The sequence below is a fragment of the Papio anubis genome, chromosome 9 (genome assembly GCF_008728515.1).
Source record: "Papio anubis isolate 15944 chromosome 9, Panubis1.0, whole genome shotgun sequence".
NCBI lineage: Eukaryota > Metazoa > Chordata > Mammalia > Primates > Cercopithecidae > Papio > Papio anubis.
Genome location: NC_044984.1, coordinates 20,770,673 through 20,787,844, shown reverse-complemented (window position 1 = coordinate 20,787,844; position 17,172 = coordinate 20,770,673). Strand labels below are relative to the sequence as shown.

General features: G+C 36.5%; 1 protein-coding gene across 2 annotated transcripts in view; it reads left to right on the top strand.

Annotated features, from left to right (window-relative positions):
• Positions 1-17,172, top strand: part of ABCC9 (ATP binding cassette subfamily C member 9) — a 139,574-nt gene that overhangs the window by 110,572 nt on the left and 11,830 nt on the right. For both annotated transcript variants that reach the window (XM_009180355.3, XM_003906100.4), the window contains exons 32-37: positions 7,958-8,059; positions 8,888-9,008; positions 10,263-10,393; positions 11,456-11,534; positions 14,019-14,127; positions 16,509-16,612. In XM_009180355.3, coding sequence (XP_009178619.1) covers positions 7,958-8,059; positions 8,888-9,008; positions 10,263-10,393; positions 11,456-11,534; positions 14,019-14,127; positions 16,509-16,612 — 646 coding nt within the window. The remainder of the gene's footprint in view (positions 1-7,957; positions 8,060-8,887; positions 9,009-10,262; positions 10,394-11,455; positions 11,535-14,018; positions 14,128-16,508; positions 16,613-17,172) is intronic.

Sequence of the window (17,172 nt, the reverse complement as noted above, 5' to 3'; positions counted from 1 at the left end):
CACAGCTGGATATATTCTGCCTCATAAGTCACTTTTTTAAAAAAGTAATAAAAATTTCTATTTGGCCCAGTACATCTGCATTGATCTTATCTGTGGTATGGACACAACCCCCTCTTTGTCATATTACTCAGTAAGTTCACATAAATATCTGCTTCTAGCAAACATTCTTAGAGTTCCCAGAGCAGGAACGCAACCAAAATGGTACAAAGAAGGTCACTTCATTGGACATAAATTAGAAGAGGCAAGCAGGATTTCTTCACACAGATTTCACCAACTCTAATTCATGGACTCAGAGCCATAATGGAAACGGGAGAAAACATGATATCATTGCTTTCTGTGGCTATGTTTCCCCTCCCTTCCTCTTCATGCCCGGTTTTAACTTTCCAAAGCCATGTCACTGCTGTTGACAGAAAATCTCAAGAAAGAAGAGAGAGAAACCAGAGTAGAAACACCTTTTGTTGAATTCGGGAAGTTCCCTGAACCTCATCCAATTTTTGCTTATATATATATATATTTTTTTAATTATACTTTAAGTTCTGGGATACATACGCAGAACCTGTGCATTTGTTACATAGGTATACACATGCCGTGGTGGTTTGCTGCACTCATCAACCTGTGATCCACATTAGGCATTTCTCCTAATGCTATCACTCCCCTAGCCCCCAACACCCTGACAGACCCCAGTGTATGATGTTCCCCTCCCTGTGTCCATGTGTTCTCATTGTCCAACTCTCACTTATGAGTGAGAACATGTAGTGTTTGGTTTTCTGTTCCTGTGTTAGTTTGCTGAGAATGATGGTTTCCAGCTTCATCCATGTCCCTACAAAGGACACGAACTCATCCTTTTTTATGGTTGCATAGTATTCCATAGTGTATATGTGCCATATTTTCTTTATCCAGTATATCATTGATGGGCATTTGGGTTGGATCCAAGTCTCTGCTATTGTGAACAGTGCTGCAATAAACATATGTGTGCATGTATCTTTATAGTAGAATGATTTATAATCCTTTGGATATATACCCAGTAATGGGATTGCTGGGTCAAATGGTATTTCTGGTTCCAGATCCTTGAGGAATGGCCACACTGTCTTCCACAATGGTTGAACTAATTTACCCTCCCACCAACAGTGTAAAAGCGTTCCTATTTCTCCACATCCTCTCCAGCATCTGTTGTTTCCTGACTTTTTAACAATCGCCATTATAACTGGTATAAGATGGTATCTCATTGTGGTTTTGATTTGCATTTCTGTAATGACCAGTGATGATGAGCTTTTTTTCATATGTTGAGATAGAGACACGAAAAACCCTTCAAAAAAATCAATGAATCCAGGAGCTGGTTTTTTGAAAAGATCAACAAAATAGATAGACTGCTAACCAGACTAATAAAGAAGAAAAGAGAGAAGAATCAAATAGATACAATACAAAATGATAAAGGGGATATCACCACTAATCCCACATAAATACAAACTACCATCAGAAAATGCAATAAACACCTCTACGTAAATAAACTAGAAAATCTAGAAGAAATGAATAAATTTCTGGACACATACACCCTCCCAAGACTAAACCAGGAAGAAGTCAAATCCCTGGATAGACCAATAAAAAGTTCTGAAATTGAGGCAATAATTAATAGCCTACCAACCAAAAAAAACCCAGGACCATACAGATTCACAGTCGAATTCTACTGGAGGTACAAAGGGGAGCTTGTATCATTCCTTCTGAAACTATTGCAAACAATAGAAAAAGAGGGACTCCTCCCTAACTCATGTTATGAGGCCAGCATCATCCTGATACCAAAACCTGGTAGAGACACAACAAAAATGGAAAATTCCAGGCCAATATCCCTGATGAACATCATTGCAAAAATCCTCCATAAAACACTGGCAAACCGAATCCAGCAGCACATCAAAAAGCTTATCCACCACGATCAAGTCGGCTTCATCTCTGGGATGCAAGGCTGGTTCAACATATGCAAATCAATAAACATAATCCATCACATCAACAGAACCAATGACTAAAACCACATGATTGTCTCAATAGATGCAGAAAAGGCCTTCGATAAAATTCAACACCCCTTCATGCTAAAAACTTCAATAAACTAGATATTGATGGAATGTATCTCAAAATAATTGTTTATGTTTTTTTAATACTATAGAGCTCTCTTTTCTTTTCCCAGTCATGTTAAGTAAGAGTTAAGACAATCATGATTTATCCTCTTTGCGCACACAGTTTTCCCTATGGAAGATCTAGCCTTGCCCACCATATTCATTTCATATTCATTTTGAATTGGGAAAAAAAAATAAAGACCACAACACACTCAAATCATAAAAGGACAAGAGACTAAAAGAATAAAATAATTTGGCTGGTAGATAATTTGGCTGGTAGAAAGCGGCTAGACTGTGGCTGGCCACCAGAGTTGCTTTGGGAGCAGAGGGGACTGTTTTTCCTCTGGGTGCCAAGTGAAGCCAGCCGTGGTTGAGTGCAATGTGTCACTACAGCCTAACCTCTGAATGCTGCTTGCGTCCTTTCGTTCAGCACGGTGTTTTCTCTTCATCCCTTTGCACTAAACAGTTCCAGTTCTTTGGCACTGGTGTTTTCAGTTGCAAAAATGGAGTAACTTTATCTAAAGGCTGTCTTTCCAAGGTTTTGTCTTGCTGTGTGGTGAAAGGATAAAAGAAAATTCACATCAAGAAGCCAAAAATAAAGACTTTAGAGTCAACAGGCTAAAGTAAAAATGGTCTTTAGGGTGAGTCTATTTTGTGAGATAACACTGCTTTTTTGTGTGTTCACAATTCAACGACAGACAGGGATACAGTGATCTCGTAATATGGAGGTCCTAATATATTCTTGCAGATACCCAGTGGTACCATAATGTGCTCCTGAGTGCTATATGAAGGAGAGGGATCACATACTTTTCAGTTGCTATTAACTATTTACAAGGCTGCTTTATAGAGAATTACAATTTTCATTATAATTCCAAATATAGATAGATGTCTTTGAATCACTAGAAATCTGAAAAGAGGCCTCTCTTTTGACATGGGAATCTTCTGGTGGGGAGTATTGAATTCACAAAATTGATGGAAGTTATAATTTACTATTCTACAGATAAAAGCCCTCTTTTGAAAGTAGATAATTCATCTATGTTGTAACTTCTGTTTCCTAAGTTCAGTCTCCCATTTCATTGTATCATTTGGATGGAAGGTGGTTTTCACTGAGTAGATTGCTTAGGATGTGTAAGGCTACAGCAGTAGAATAAATGCTATTAGTGATCCCTAAGTATTTGCTGTCCTCTGTGAAAGTTATGCAAACCATCTGCTTCTCCTTTCTTAGTTTATTGCCTCTAAGCTGTTTTGCTACTCACATATTTGCAGAGGAATGGAAAGATGTAACCATAGGGTCACTTTATGGTTCATTAAACTTGTTATGTTTAACAGTAAAGGAAGTGAAAATCAGAGACCTAACAAAAGCATTTTTTTTTTTTTTTTTTTTTTTGAGATGGAGTCTCGCTCTGTTGCCCAGGCTAGAGTGCAGTGGCACGATCTCAGCTCACTGCAACCTCTGCCTCCCGGGTTCAAGCAATTCTTCTGCCTCAGCCTCCTGAGTAGCTGGGACTACAGGTGCCCGCCACCACACCCAGCTAGTTTTTTGTGTTTTTAGGAGAGACAGGGTTTCACTGCGTTAGCCAGGATGGTCTCAATCTCCTAATCTTGTGATCTGCCCGCCTCGGCCTCCCAAAGTGCTGGGATTACAGGAATGAGCCACCGTGCCTGGCCACAAAAGCTTTTATGTTAGTTATTAATTTCACATTCCTATACTACTGTAATATTTGAAGAGAAGTGATTGAAATTTAGTGATTTTGCTGTATATTTTTTGAAAGGTATAGTACAAAAAGGGGCTTCATCCCTTATGCAAATCAAGATAAAATTCTGATCAGAAGTCTCTAAAATATTTCCAGTACTTTAGGAAAAAAAAACCAAAAAAACAGTTTTTAGCAGTGGTAATAATCCAGCAGTGAGCTGGAAAGTATCTAGTTAGTATGATGAAAAGACAGAATGGCTTTTTCTTTAAAAAGAAAGTTTAAAAATATTTTTATAATAAAATAACTTTGTTACAGGTACTAAACTATAGACATATTGGCTTTCAAACTATAATATCTATTTGAATTTAGTAGATTATAGATTTTGAAAATCAGTTCCTCTTCTCAAAATTTTTGCTGTAAAATGTACCTCTAAAACTATCTTTCTTTTGCTGAAGAGTCAAAAATATTTCTAAAACATTTTAATATATGAATTTGAGCATATTTGTATTGCTGGCCTAATAACTAATAATATCCAGCGATCGTATTGAAAATTATACAAGTAGTTTTGAAATATTAACCACGTGAAAGGGGCCCAGAAAATATATACTGACTACAACTTATTGATGAGTCTTCTCCTTTTTCTCCCATCATCTGTTTTCACTTCTTTTGCTGGCCCTTTTGCCAGAATAACACTACCTATCTGTTACCAGAATTATCATTTTAATTCAACAGAAAATAGTTTAAATTATCTTCTAATCAAATCTACCATGTCATTCTTTACAGTGGGTGAATTCAGGAGCCCAATTTAGAATACAAAGATTTCCATAGTAAACTAAACTTAATAGAGAGAAATTGACTGCATAATGTTTTACCTTTCCTTTATTATATTTATATTCATATTACTCCCACTTTTTAATTTCCATTTATTTAGACCCAGTGATTTTTGATACTTCAGTCAGCTATGACCTTGTCATATTCTAGTCCAAATCTGTTCTTTATAAAAAACACAGCAACAGCATTTTGTGAGGTTTTTTTCCCCACAATTAAAATAGTAAAAAATATATATATAATAATTTGGAACTGAATGATGAAATTCATGAGTTAGGTAAAAGTACTTTTGGCTTTAGAAAAGGAAATAACTCATAACACTTAAACATAGCAAAGTTTTTTTAAGAGACATATTACAGTTCTAAATGGACATGGGAGTTAAAAGATTATAAAACTTGGTGTTGGACTTCCCACTTTATAAAAAATACACCCTTGTAGTATCTTTACATGTTCAGCTCTTAAAACCTGGAAATGAGATTGGTAGAGACTTAAATGATTCATACAAATCCTAAAAGCAAATTCGGGAGAAGTCCTAAGTTGGAAAATACTCAGCTCATAGAAAAACTCAGTGAATGTTTTATGAAGGGGTGAATTTATCTAGTCATTTACTGCACAAAGAAGTACTGGAGTTTCACAATCAATGTATTTAGCATTATTCTTATTGCTGGAGATAATAATGGTAAAAATTCAAAGACTCTGTCCTCATGGAACGTAGATTCTAATGAGAATAGATAGAAAATAACCATGTAAACAAATAAGCAAATAAGATCGTTTCATACACTTCAGAGTGCTTTGAGGGAAATAAAACAGGATGATGGGATAGAGAAGAGCCACAGGGCTGGAGGTAGGAACCAAGAAAAGGAAGACTTTTCCAAGGAGGTGATATTTGAGCTGACCCTCAAATGATAGGAAGGAGCCAGGTATCAAGGACCTATTGACAAACATTTCAGGCAGTCATTGGGAGAAACAAAGTTGATGTATTCCCAAGAATAGGGGAAAGGCTAGTGTGGTCAGAGTATAGTGAAGGAGCAGGATACTAATCTCAGATGAGGTCAGAGTAGACAGGGTACAAAATCCAGACTATATCATACAAGGCTTTGTAATCCATCTGAGTTTGAATGTATTATAAGTATAACAGGAAGGCACTGTTAATTCTAAACAGGGGAGTTATATGATCCAACTTACATTTTTAAAAGAATGTATGAATGAATGAATGAAGTCAGCTGGCAGGAGGTAGAGAATAGAAATTAATAAAAGAAGTACCTTGCCTCAAACTCTTAACATATATACCACTCACAGAAATTTCTCAGAAGACAGATGACATATTTTTTTTAATGTCAAGCCAGACATACCTTGCTGGAAGGATTTTCTGGTATTAATTTACTTTCTGTAACTTATTACAGAAACTCTATGAGACTTTTAGAAAAAAAATAATATGGAAATAACAATGTGTAACACAAATTTGAAAGTATTAACTTTACCCAAAATGGCTGAAAGGAAAAAAATTCATATTGCTGTAAATATTTTAGAAGTATTTGGGAGCACTTTGGCATGTATAAACTGCAGAAGAGCAGCCCAGACTGGCTATTCTCTACATCTGTGTAGTTAATTCAAATAAAGAGGAAAAGAGAAAGAATTGTCTAGTAGGGGTGTGGCAAGTTGTTAACAAAAGGATACACCAGAAGAGGCAATCAAAGAAGTATTTACTACCTCTGTGGAATTTATTGCCTCAAAGGATTAACTCTATGTGATTTTTTTCCTTTAATCTTTGTAAAGATCATGAGCATCAATATGGAATTAAATTTTAGTGCCTGCTTTAACCTTTGAGGTTTTTATGATGCATACAAATTTTTAAGTTTACTTTGAACATTTGAAAATTATCCAAAGGAAAAAAAAAAAAAAAAAAAAAGTCTGGTACGTGAAGATGGGGAAATCTAACTAGTATTTAACATTTTTATTCCTTTAAAAATCCTTGTGAATTAAATATCGTTTATATTTTCCAAGGAAGAAACAGTCTCAGAGAGTTTTAAATTGCTTGTCTAAGCTCATTAACTAGTAACTGTCAAGGTCGGTGTCTGAACCCAGATTTTTGATTCCACGGCTGGGATCACTGGTTGTTCCAACAGTTTGATCTTTGGAGCTGTTTTTAAAAGAGACAGGAATGTAAACATGTGAGCTCATTTGAGAAACATCTCCATTCTTTGACTTCAGCATGTTCAACATTCCATTACTGTCATTAATGTGTTATCATCTAATTGTGAGATTGTTGTTGAGGGACCACAGACAAATCTATCTAGAGAAGGAGTTTTATCAGTGGAATGAGACTTGAGATAGTTCTAGAAAGTGACCATATCTGAAATTCTATCTGCTTTGGGGATGTGTGACACATCAACATGAGAAGTTTTTAGAATTTCTTTTTTGAATGATGAGACAGAACAATACCTAGGAATGTCGGGAAATGGGATAAAAAGAAAGTGTTAGGAAATGGACAGAAGTCCCTATCTTTTATTTCAATCTGTGGCTGTTATTAAAGAATTGTTCTAATTTTGGAAAAGAGTTTATAATTGAATCATATACTATTTAAATACAATAAGACATGTCCATACTTGTATTGTCTGAGCAAACATAGCCCTTATTCTTATTTACATGAAATCTGTAGGTTTAGTGTCCCAGACTCTGGGCCCAGATAGTTGACAAAAAGTTCAAATACTAGGTTGGAGCCAAAGTAATTGTGGGTTTTGCCATTACTTTTGCATCAACCTAATACCAATCCCAACAAGTTAACCAGAGACAAATTTCTGCAGGGGCCTCACTACATAACACAAAGGAACTAATCACAATCCTGACATAAGCACACATAAAATCTGAGCTAGAACATCAGGTCCAAAACTAATTGCTTGTCTGGCAACATAATGCAGTAGAAAGTTGGAAACAAAAAAAAGGAAACCCTACATCTGATCCTCATTGTGCCACCAATTGTAGCTTAACTTCTGGCAAGATGTTTAACTTCTCTGAACCCATATCATATATATACACACACACACACACATATATATATATATATATCATATATATATATGCTAAACATCCTGTATATATGTGTGTGTGTGTGTATGTATATATAGTGAGAGCATGGAATCACTCTCCACTCCAGCCCTAATATTGCAAGCTATTATTCTTCTACATCTTAGGTATTCTTCCTCTGAAACTTAACAGGACACATATGGAATGATGTATATTCTCTTAGTGATCACCTCTGTAAATTGATTGAAATATTTGGTTTAAGAACTTGGGAGTGACCCTCTAACATTTTCTCTTCCTTTTTCAAAGGATTATCTGGGAGCCTGCATTGTCCTCACTGCATCTATAGCATCCATTAGTGGGTCTTCGAATTCTGGATTGGTAGGCTTGGGTCTTCTGTATGCACTTACGGTAGGTATGGATAAAAATATCACAGGAACAGAAAACCAAACACCGCATGTTCTCACTCATAAATGGGAGTTGAATATTGAGAACACATGGACACAGAGAGGGGAATGACACATACCAGGGCCTGTTGGGGTGAGGGGAGGGAACTTAGAGGGTGGATCAATAGATGCAGCAAACCACCATGGCACACGTATACCTGTGTGACAAACTTGCACGTTCTGCACATGTATCCCTTTTTTTAAAGAATAAATAAAGGGGAAAACATCTCATTTTGTGCAGTGTTGGAGGGTCTACTATAGTTATTATCAACTCTTATTCATGGACGTTAGAGGAAAGGTTTAAATTCATAAGAAGATTACATCTTGCAAATAATAGTAGATTGGGGCCCAAACCCAGGTTTATAGGACAGTTTGGATTCATTTCTAGCATTGTGAACCAATTTTTAAGAACTTCTCAGATCTTGTGGTCAGAGTACACTCCAGGCTGTTTGGGATCCCTGTCCTGAGTTGTACACAAGCCAGTTGGGGATGCTACAATGAATGTGAATATACATGAGATAAGTGCAAACAGAAGTGTATACCACTATCCACTGTGCAGGGAAATCAGGACAGTTCACAAAATAGTGATGCTTATGGACCCTTGAAGGGAGCAGACACCTTCTTTGCTGATATATCGCATGACATTCTCCTTGGTCTCTAATATTCTGTAGCACTTATGAGTTGTATCACACATGTACACTAATGGTCCAAGTTATCTCGTTCCAAAATTTCCGGTGATTAACCACAACTTCTTTAATTTATTTAAAAATTTTTTTTTAATCACCTGACACAGATAACCAATTATTTGAATTGGGTTGTGAGGAACTTGGCTGACCTGGAGGTCCAGATGGGTGCAGTGAAGAAAGTGAACAGTTTCCTGACTATGGAGTCAGAGAACTATGAAGGCACAATGGGTATTGCTCTAAATATTGTTTGTTTCACTTAAATATTTATTTTAATCAAATATTAGTGTGTGTTGGGCATATTGTTGTTTCTGCTTTTGCTTTCCACTTCAGTATCCAGAAAACTGTCTCTCATCTTGGCTTTGCTTGATTATGTACACCTGAAAAGATGTGACTATTTATGCCTGAAAAGTCTTGGGTGAAACCAAAGTCCAAACAGATATTTATTTAATGATATTTAAAGAGACTTATAAAAATATTTGGCCTTTATTACATTAATTGCTGACCTAAACTATAAACTATTATATTCTCTTTCTCAAGATGTTATTAACTTAGTGTCAAGAAATTTGGATCTTAAAATACGGACTGAGATTCCCAGCTTTGCTAGAATAAAACTGTCAGGAAATTCAATACTGAGGACAGAATAATCTTCATTAAATGCAAATCTCCAAGCTTAAAAGGCATTCCTTTACCTAAGTTTTTCAACAGCCATCTAGCTCTTCAAGGACAAAATCCAGAAAACTTAGCTAAGATCATGAACCCCTTCGTTAGCCAACCCTTGTCCATCTGTCTTGTCTCATTTCTTGTCATCCACCTGCACCACTTTTACTCTGGCCACACTAACATGCTAGGCTTTCTTTTCCTCTTTATTCTCCTATGTACATATATTTAAAATAAATTTCCCAGCTCCCATCCTCTAAGATTCATCTCAGGCACTGGTTCCTCTTGGAGCCCTCCTGGACCTCCGAGGTTAGCACCGTAGGTTTGCCTTCATCATGGGGCCTCCATGTAGTACTGTAGGTGCTGACCTACTGGACACTTCCCCAAGGACACAGCAAGCACCTCAAGCTGTGTCTTTCATCTCCATATTCCCAGCACCTTGCACAGCACCTCTCACATTTAAAGCACGTAAGTGTTTAATGACCAACTGACTGAACAAACAAATCAATTCAGAAAAGAAATATCTCTGTCCAGTTTGAATAGAATTGAGTGACGAAATGCTAAGGAGAGGTGATGATGGTTAAGGCTCCAAAAACAAACACGAAAAAACTGTCTTAAAAGTGCTTAATCAAAAGGTGTTTATTTGAATGTGATTTAAATTAAAAAAAAAAAAATCCTACCACATAGTTTGGTTCAGTATTACCTTAAATTTAGAAAAAAAAAAATCTATATGTATAAATGTATTTAAGTATGTATACATTTCTTTCTACATCAATCTCTATCTGCCTATTATCTATCTGTCTATTTCCCCACCCCATCCTCCAGATCCTTCTCAAGTTCCAGAACAGTGGCCACAAGAAGGGGAGATTAAGATACATGATCTGTGTGTCAGATATGAAAATAATCTGAAACCTGTTCTTAAGCACGTCAAAGCTTACATCAAACCTGGACAAAAGGTATGAAATCATTGCATTTTATTTGTTCTCTACGTAAAACCTCTGATGGAGTCTGCTTTTTTACTGCCTAAACTCTTCATACTTCCCAGCCAGGTAAGTATATTCTCACTGGCCTCACATAATATTCCCTACTTGGTGTAGGTCAAATTATCTGCATAAAAGAAAAAAGGGAGAGATAGGATCAGACTACAATACATGTTCTCCAAGTCATATTGTAATTCACTAGTCTCCCATGAAGATCAGAAAAGTCAACAATAGGCATGTTTTTAAAAATTTCTATCTTCTGGCTCCTGCCCAAAATAGCCATCCCCTTGGGAACCTTTGCATTCATAATAACTCTAGTCCCCAAATTACTTCTTTTAGTTATCATAAAAAGAACAAGTGGGCAGAAGAAAATGGAATCATTCTGCTTTTTGTTATAAAACTATCACTTCTAAGATAATATGGAATCATTATTTGTTAGTCCAACAATATATTAAATGTAAAAAAAAAAAAAAGCCACAAAGAAAAAGCAAGGCAATCACATAGAAATAAAAATAATTCGAATGAAATCATTGAAGATTTGGTGAGGACTGTTTTTATATTTTTATTTTTTACTCTTTGAGACAGGGTCTTGTTCTTTCACCCAGGATGGAGTGCAGTGGCATGATCACAGCTCGCTGCAGCCTCGACCTCCTGGTCTCCAGCTATCCTCCCACTTGAGCCTTCCAAGTAGCTAGGTCTACAGGCACACACCACCACACCCAGCTAATTTGTGTATTTTCGTGTAGAGATGGGTTTTCACAATGTTTCCCAGTCTAGTCTTGAACTCCTGGCCTCAAGTGACCTACACGCCTCAGCCTCCCAAAGTGTTGGGTTTACAGGTGTGAGCCATTGTGCCCAGCCTGTTTTTATCTTGATAACAATTTATAATGTAGACCTAAGAAAAAATGATGACTACAATGTAATTATTTAAACATAATTACAGTTTTATCATAATATCTTAAGTTAAAAAATAAAACAAGCTAATCTTCTGTCCTTTGTCTGAGTCCTCTTCTCTTTGAGTGACAGCTGTTTTCATAGGTGGGCATATGTGGTCGCACTGGCAGTGGGAAATCATCGTTATCTCTGGCTTTCTTCAGAATGGTTGATATATTTGATGGTGAGTTGCTAACTAAATTTTTTAAGTGGCCATGTGGTGCTTTCGTTTAAAAAAATCAATTTACCTGATCCTGCAGAAATAAAAAGCAAATATTTATAAGGACTTTGTGCTCTACACATGGTTCAAGGCAGATATCCCAAATAAACAGCTCAAAAGTAAATAAAGGACATAGAATGGGGAAATAAAATGATGAGCCTTAGACTCATGTCTATACGTTATTGCTAAAGCATTTTAATAAACTGGTAAAATGAAAACAAGACCACCCACTTTGAATAGCAGTAGGTGGAGGTAGAATTTCAAGAGAAAGAAAGAGGGAGGACAACTGCCTTGCTTCCTTTAGATTAAACATATGTCTCTTTCCAACAAAGGAAAAAAGTACAAGGAGATAAGTAGTCTGCATTTTAAATTTTGGTACGTAACTCGTACCATCATCTGCTTAATAACATGGCTTAATGACACTGAACATTTTGTGAGGAGGCAACCTCTGCTGCAAAGTGATAAAGCTCATGATAACAACATACACAAAACATACACATTCATCCACCAAATTATTATAATATGATACACAGGAGCATAGAAATAACTTAATCTTTTTTTTTTTTTTAAAAAGTCCCATTATTTAGTCTATCAAGTGACCTTTAAATAGGCCAGCACATAAAGTATCTTGAATGAAAGAGGATCCAGCAATGAATTTGACCAAACTTAGTGTACTTGACAGTACAAGGAGTGCTTACTATTATTATCTGTAATGATTATGATTATTATAGTACTTTGCATGTTTATTGTACTTGACAGTTTATATTATTGAATTTAATCTACACAACGGCTCTGTGAGAAAAAGAGGTCAGTTTATGAACAACAACGTGGAACTATAGTAAATGTAATTTCTGTGGGGTTTAGATTCAGGAACAAGGTAAACTTCTGTCACGAGGTTAGCAGCTTATTTTTTCCATGGCTAGTAATAAGGCACAGACACTTTAAGGACTTTCAGTGGGATTAAAGTTCTAAGGCAATTAAGTGATCAAAAATCAATTGACATTTTTCATTAAAACACTGTGTTTGCGATCGATCATGTTAGGTTAGCCTGATCCTCGTGAGTCCAGACACATGATTTCAGGTCCCATGTGAGCTATCAATGATTTATTCTCTTTTTAATAGCAGTAGGCTATTAGGATTTTAATACATAATTTATTATTTCTGATCTATTATTCCTGAAAGACATAGGTTAAGCTAATCTTGCCTACTTTAAATCTATCTGGTAAAAGGACTGCAGCTGCCATTCTGAGCCTGGCATCTTATCTCACAAGGCAATATGGTCTCTGCACAAAAGTGGTATGATTAACTGCGTATATCATGGTGGAGAAACAACATCAACACTGCATAAATCTCTATAAGTCCATATGCAGTATGGAGAAATTTATTAAAACTTGATATTCATATCACAGAATGTACTTCTCTATTTGTAATGCATTGTACTATTAAATCAATACAGGAGTGAATGACAAAGATCCTGGTTTTTAAAGAGCCTATATTCTAGTTGGGGAACAGACAATAAAAAGATAAGTAAAGGTACATAGAATATCAGATTCTGATCAATCCCATGGAGAGAAATAAAGTGGGAAGGAGGATAAAGGGAATACTAGAAGGGAAAGGACTCAGGAAGGGATAAAAGTACTTTTTGGTTGGTATGATCACATAAACAGAATAAAAACTCTGAATTCCTTTAGGAGAAATATATAAGAAAGACAAACCATCACCAAATGTGTATATCATGTAGAGACACATGATTTTTTTTATTATACTTTAAGTTCTGGGGTACATGTGCAGAACGTGTGGGTTTGTTACATAGGTATACATGTGCCATGGTTGTTTGCTGTGCCCATCAACCCATCATCTACATTAGATATTTCTCCTAATGCTATCCCTCCCCTAACCCCCCACCCCCCAACAGGCTCGGTGTGTGATGTTCCCCTCCCTGTGTCCATGTGTTCTCATGTTCAACTCCCACTTATGAGTGAGAACATGTGATGTTTGGTTTTCTGTTCCTGTGTTAGTTTGCTGAGGATGATGGTTTCCAGCTTCATCCATGTCCTTGCAAAGGACATGAACTCATCCTTTTTGATGGTTGCATAGTATTCCATGGTGTATATGTGCCATATTTTATTTATCCAGTCTGTCATTGATGGACATTTGGGTTGGTTCTAAGTCTTTGCTATTGTGAATAGTGCTGTGATAAATATATGCGTGCATGTGTCTTTATAGTAGAATGATTTATAATCCTTTGGGTATATATCTAATAATGGGATTGCTGAGTCAAATGGTATTTCCAGTTCTAGATACTTGAGGAATCACCACATGCTTAAATGGAAAAGTTGGTCTCCTGAATTTCAACCCTGAACTAGGAAATAACTTTCAATTTGTAAACAAATATTATTTTACTTGTGATTTTACTATGTATCTGTAACTTCCGTTTCTCCTTAACAGGAAAAATTGTCATTGATGGGATAGACATTTCCAAATTACCACTGCACACACTACGTTCTAGACTTTCAATCATTCTGCAGGATCCAATACTATTCAGTGGTTCCATTAGGTAGGTAACATATTTAGCAAACATCTGTGTGCCTCGGGATTTAGCCTTTGACTCATAGAAAGGTTTTACTCAGAGTCATTTTTCAGGTCTGAGTGAACTGATATCAAGACAATAAAATCAAATATGCCACCCAACAATTTGGATTGGAAAAGCCTCGAGTTGCTAAATTAACCTATAAAATTATGTTTCCAGGAGATCTTCATCCCTTTCAGTTTGATTCTATGAAAGCCACTTTTTCCTCTATACTTAAGAACGGTGATGCTTAGCAGACTTTTTTAAGGTGTTCTATCTTACAGATATCCAGTCTAACTTGTGTGTCTGGCCTGACCTCAGCAGATATTCTGACTTTGGTTAATCCCTTTACCTACCCCTCCACCCCTTACAATTTTACTTCAGCCAAAATTGCTATGAATAAAGCTGCTACAGTCTTCATGCCTGGTTCAGGGTTTCCCACCAAAAAAAAAAAAAAAAGCGGGGGTGGATATCAATCATCTGCTAGCTGCTTTATTGTTTGATTAAATTCTCCAACCATTACTCTAGGATACGTATTTATTATCCCCATTTTACAGATGGGGGTTTTGAAACTCAAAGAAGCTATAACTTAAACCAAGTTCCTACACCTAGTAAGTGGAAGAACTGCTATTCCAACTGCAGTTTGTCTGATTCCAAAGTCCATGTTGGCATCTGTATTAGTCTGTTTTCACACTGCTGTAAAGAATGACCTGAGACTGGTAATTTATAAAGGAAAGAGGTTTAATTGACTCATAGTTCTTCATGGCTGGGGAGGCCTCAGGAAACTTACAATCATGGCGGAAGGCAAAAGGGAAGCTAAGGCACATCTTCTCATGGCGCCAGGAAAGAGGGAGAGTGAAGGGGGAACTGCCACACTTTTAAACCATCAGATCTCATAAGAATCCACTTACTCTCATGAGAACAGGATGGGGTAAAATGCCCCTATGATCTAATAACCTCCCACAAGGTCTCTCCCTGGACATGTGAGATTTGGAGCAAAATGATATCAGCATCGTCCCCCAGATCACATCTCTCATTTGATCATATTTTGTTCTATCTTGCTCCTAACGTCCATCTACTTAATTACAAAGAAGTGTTTGCCACTTCCTTTTACTAATTACTCTTTATTTTAAAGGAAAAATGTATGTAAGATTGCCTGATATTTAGTTATAAAACTACTTTAAAACTTCTGGATGTGTCAAGTAATTTAGCAATACCATAGTGAGTTTATATCTCCAAATATATTTATTATGAATACTACTTGATATGGTTTGGCTGTGTCCCCACCAAAACTTCATCTTGAATTGTAGTTCCCATAATCCTCAAGTGTCGTGGGAGGGACCCAGTAGGAGGTAACTGAATCATGGGGGCAGTTATGCTGTTCTCATAATAGTGAGTGAGTTCTTGTGAGATCTGATGGTTTTGTTTGTTTTTTTTTTTTTTTTTTTGAGACGGAGTTTCACTCTTGTTGCCCAGGCTGGAGTGCAATGGCATGATCTCAGCTCACAGCAACCTCCGCTTCCTCAGCTCAAGCGATTCTCCTGCCTCAGCCTCCCAAGTAGCTGGGATTACAGGCATGCAACACCATGCCTGGCTAATTTTGTATTTTTTTAGTAGAGACAGGGTTTCTACTAAACCTGGTCAGGCTGGTCTCAAACTCCCGACCTCAGGTGATCCGCCCGCCTCGGCCTCCCAAAGTGCTGGGATTACAGGCATGAGCCACCACGCCCGGCGATCTGATGGTTTTATAAGGGACTTTTCCGCTTTGCTTAGCACTTCTCTCTCCTGCCGCCATGTGAAGAAGGACATGTTTGCTTCCCCTTCCACCATGACTGTAAGTTTCCTGAGACCTCCCTAGCCCTGCAGAACTGTGAGTCAATTAAACCTCTTTTCTTTATAAATTACCCAGTCTCGAGTATGTCCTTATAGCAGCATGAGAATGGACAAGTACACTACTATTGTTGGTGATGCAGCACAGCTTATCTAAAATAGTGTCATATGTTCCCATAGAGATGTATGTATGTAGCATCAGTCCTGCAGGAATATTTTGCTAGATACTATTTGGGTTATACTAAGCATAGTTTGGAGCCAATGGATCTAGGTAACAAACTTGGTAATATGATATAATGTATATAAAGTTTTATAATGATATCATCAAGACAATTTTTTATACTATTAAGATCATGCATTCATTCATCAAGCATGAATTCAGTGCTTGCACTGCTCTGAGCACTGTTCTAGATGCTGAATATACAGCAGTGACCAAAATAAATGAAACTTACATTGTAAGGAAAGAAAAGCAATAAGCAAATATACATAGAAGTTTCTCTATTTTGACTTATTGACTAATTAACTAATTTTTCCCTCAGATTTAATTTAGATCCAGAGTGTAAATGCACAGATGACAGACTCTGGGAAGCCTTAGAAATTGCTCAGCTGAAGAATATGGTCAAATCTCTACCAGGAGGTCTAGGTATGTTTTCTAAATAGTATATTTATTTTTTATATATGCCATTAATCCTACATATGTCTATCTACATTTTATGCTATAATCACATAACTTTAGTGTTAAATCCCCTTATATTTAAAATAACACCCTAAAAGTCATTAGAATATTTCAAAATCTAATGTTTTTGCATGGGGTGCAAGAGGGTGAACCCAATAACAAATTCTGTTCTATGTGACTACTCCAAAATATTACAATTAATACATTTACCTCTGCCATCTTTTCACAATTGGTGGGTACAGGTCATTGTAATGGATGTTTCCCTGTAGTTATTCTTTCTCAGTTGACCTGTCTGATCACCTACCATCAGGAAATGAATGGGAGGATTGCAGGAGCTGTTAGGTTTAAGTTTGGCACCATTTAGGGAGAGGCAATTTTGCCACATTAGTAGCCATTTTCTCTGCTGCCAGGAGGGAAAATTCCTTTTATTTATATAACATAATTTTCTTTGGTTTTTTTATTTAAAACATTTTATTAATTTATTATTTTTCAGCTTTATCCATTTACTGAAAAAGGAATCTTTTTTC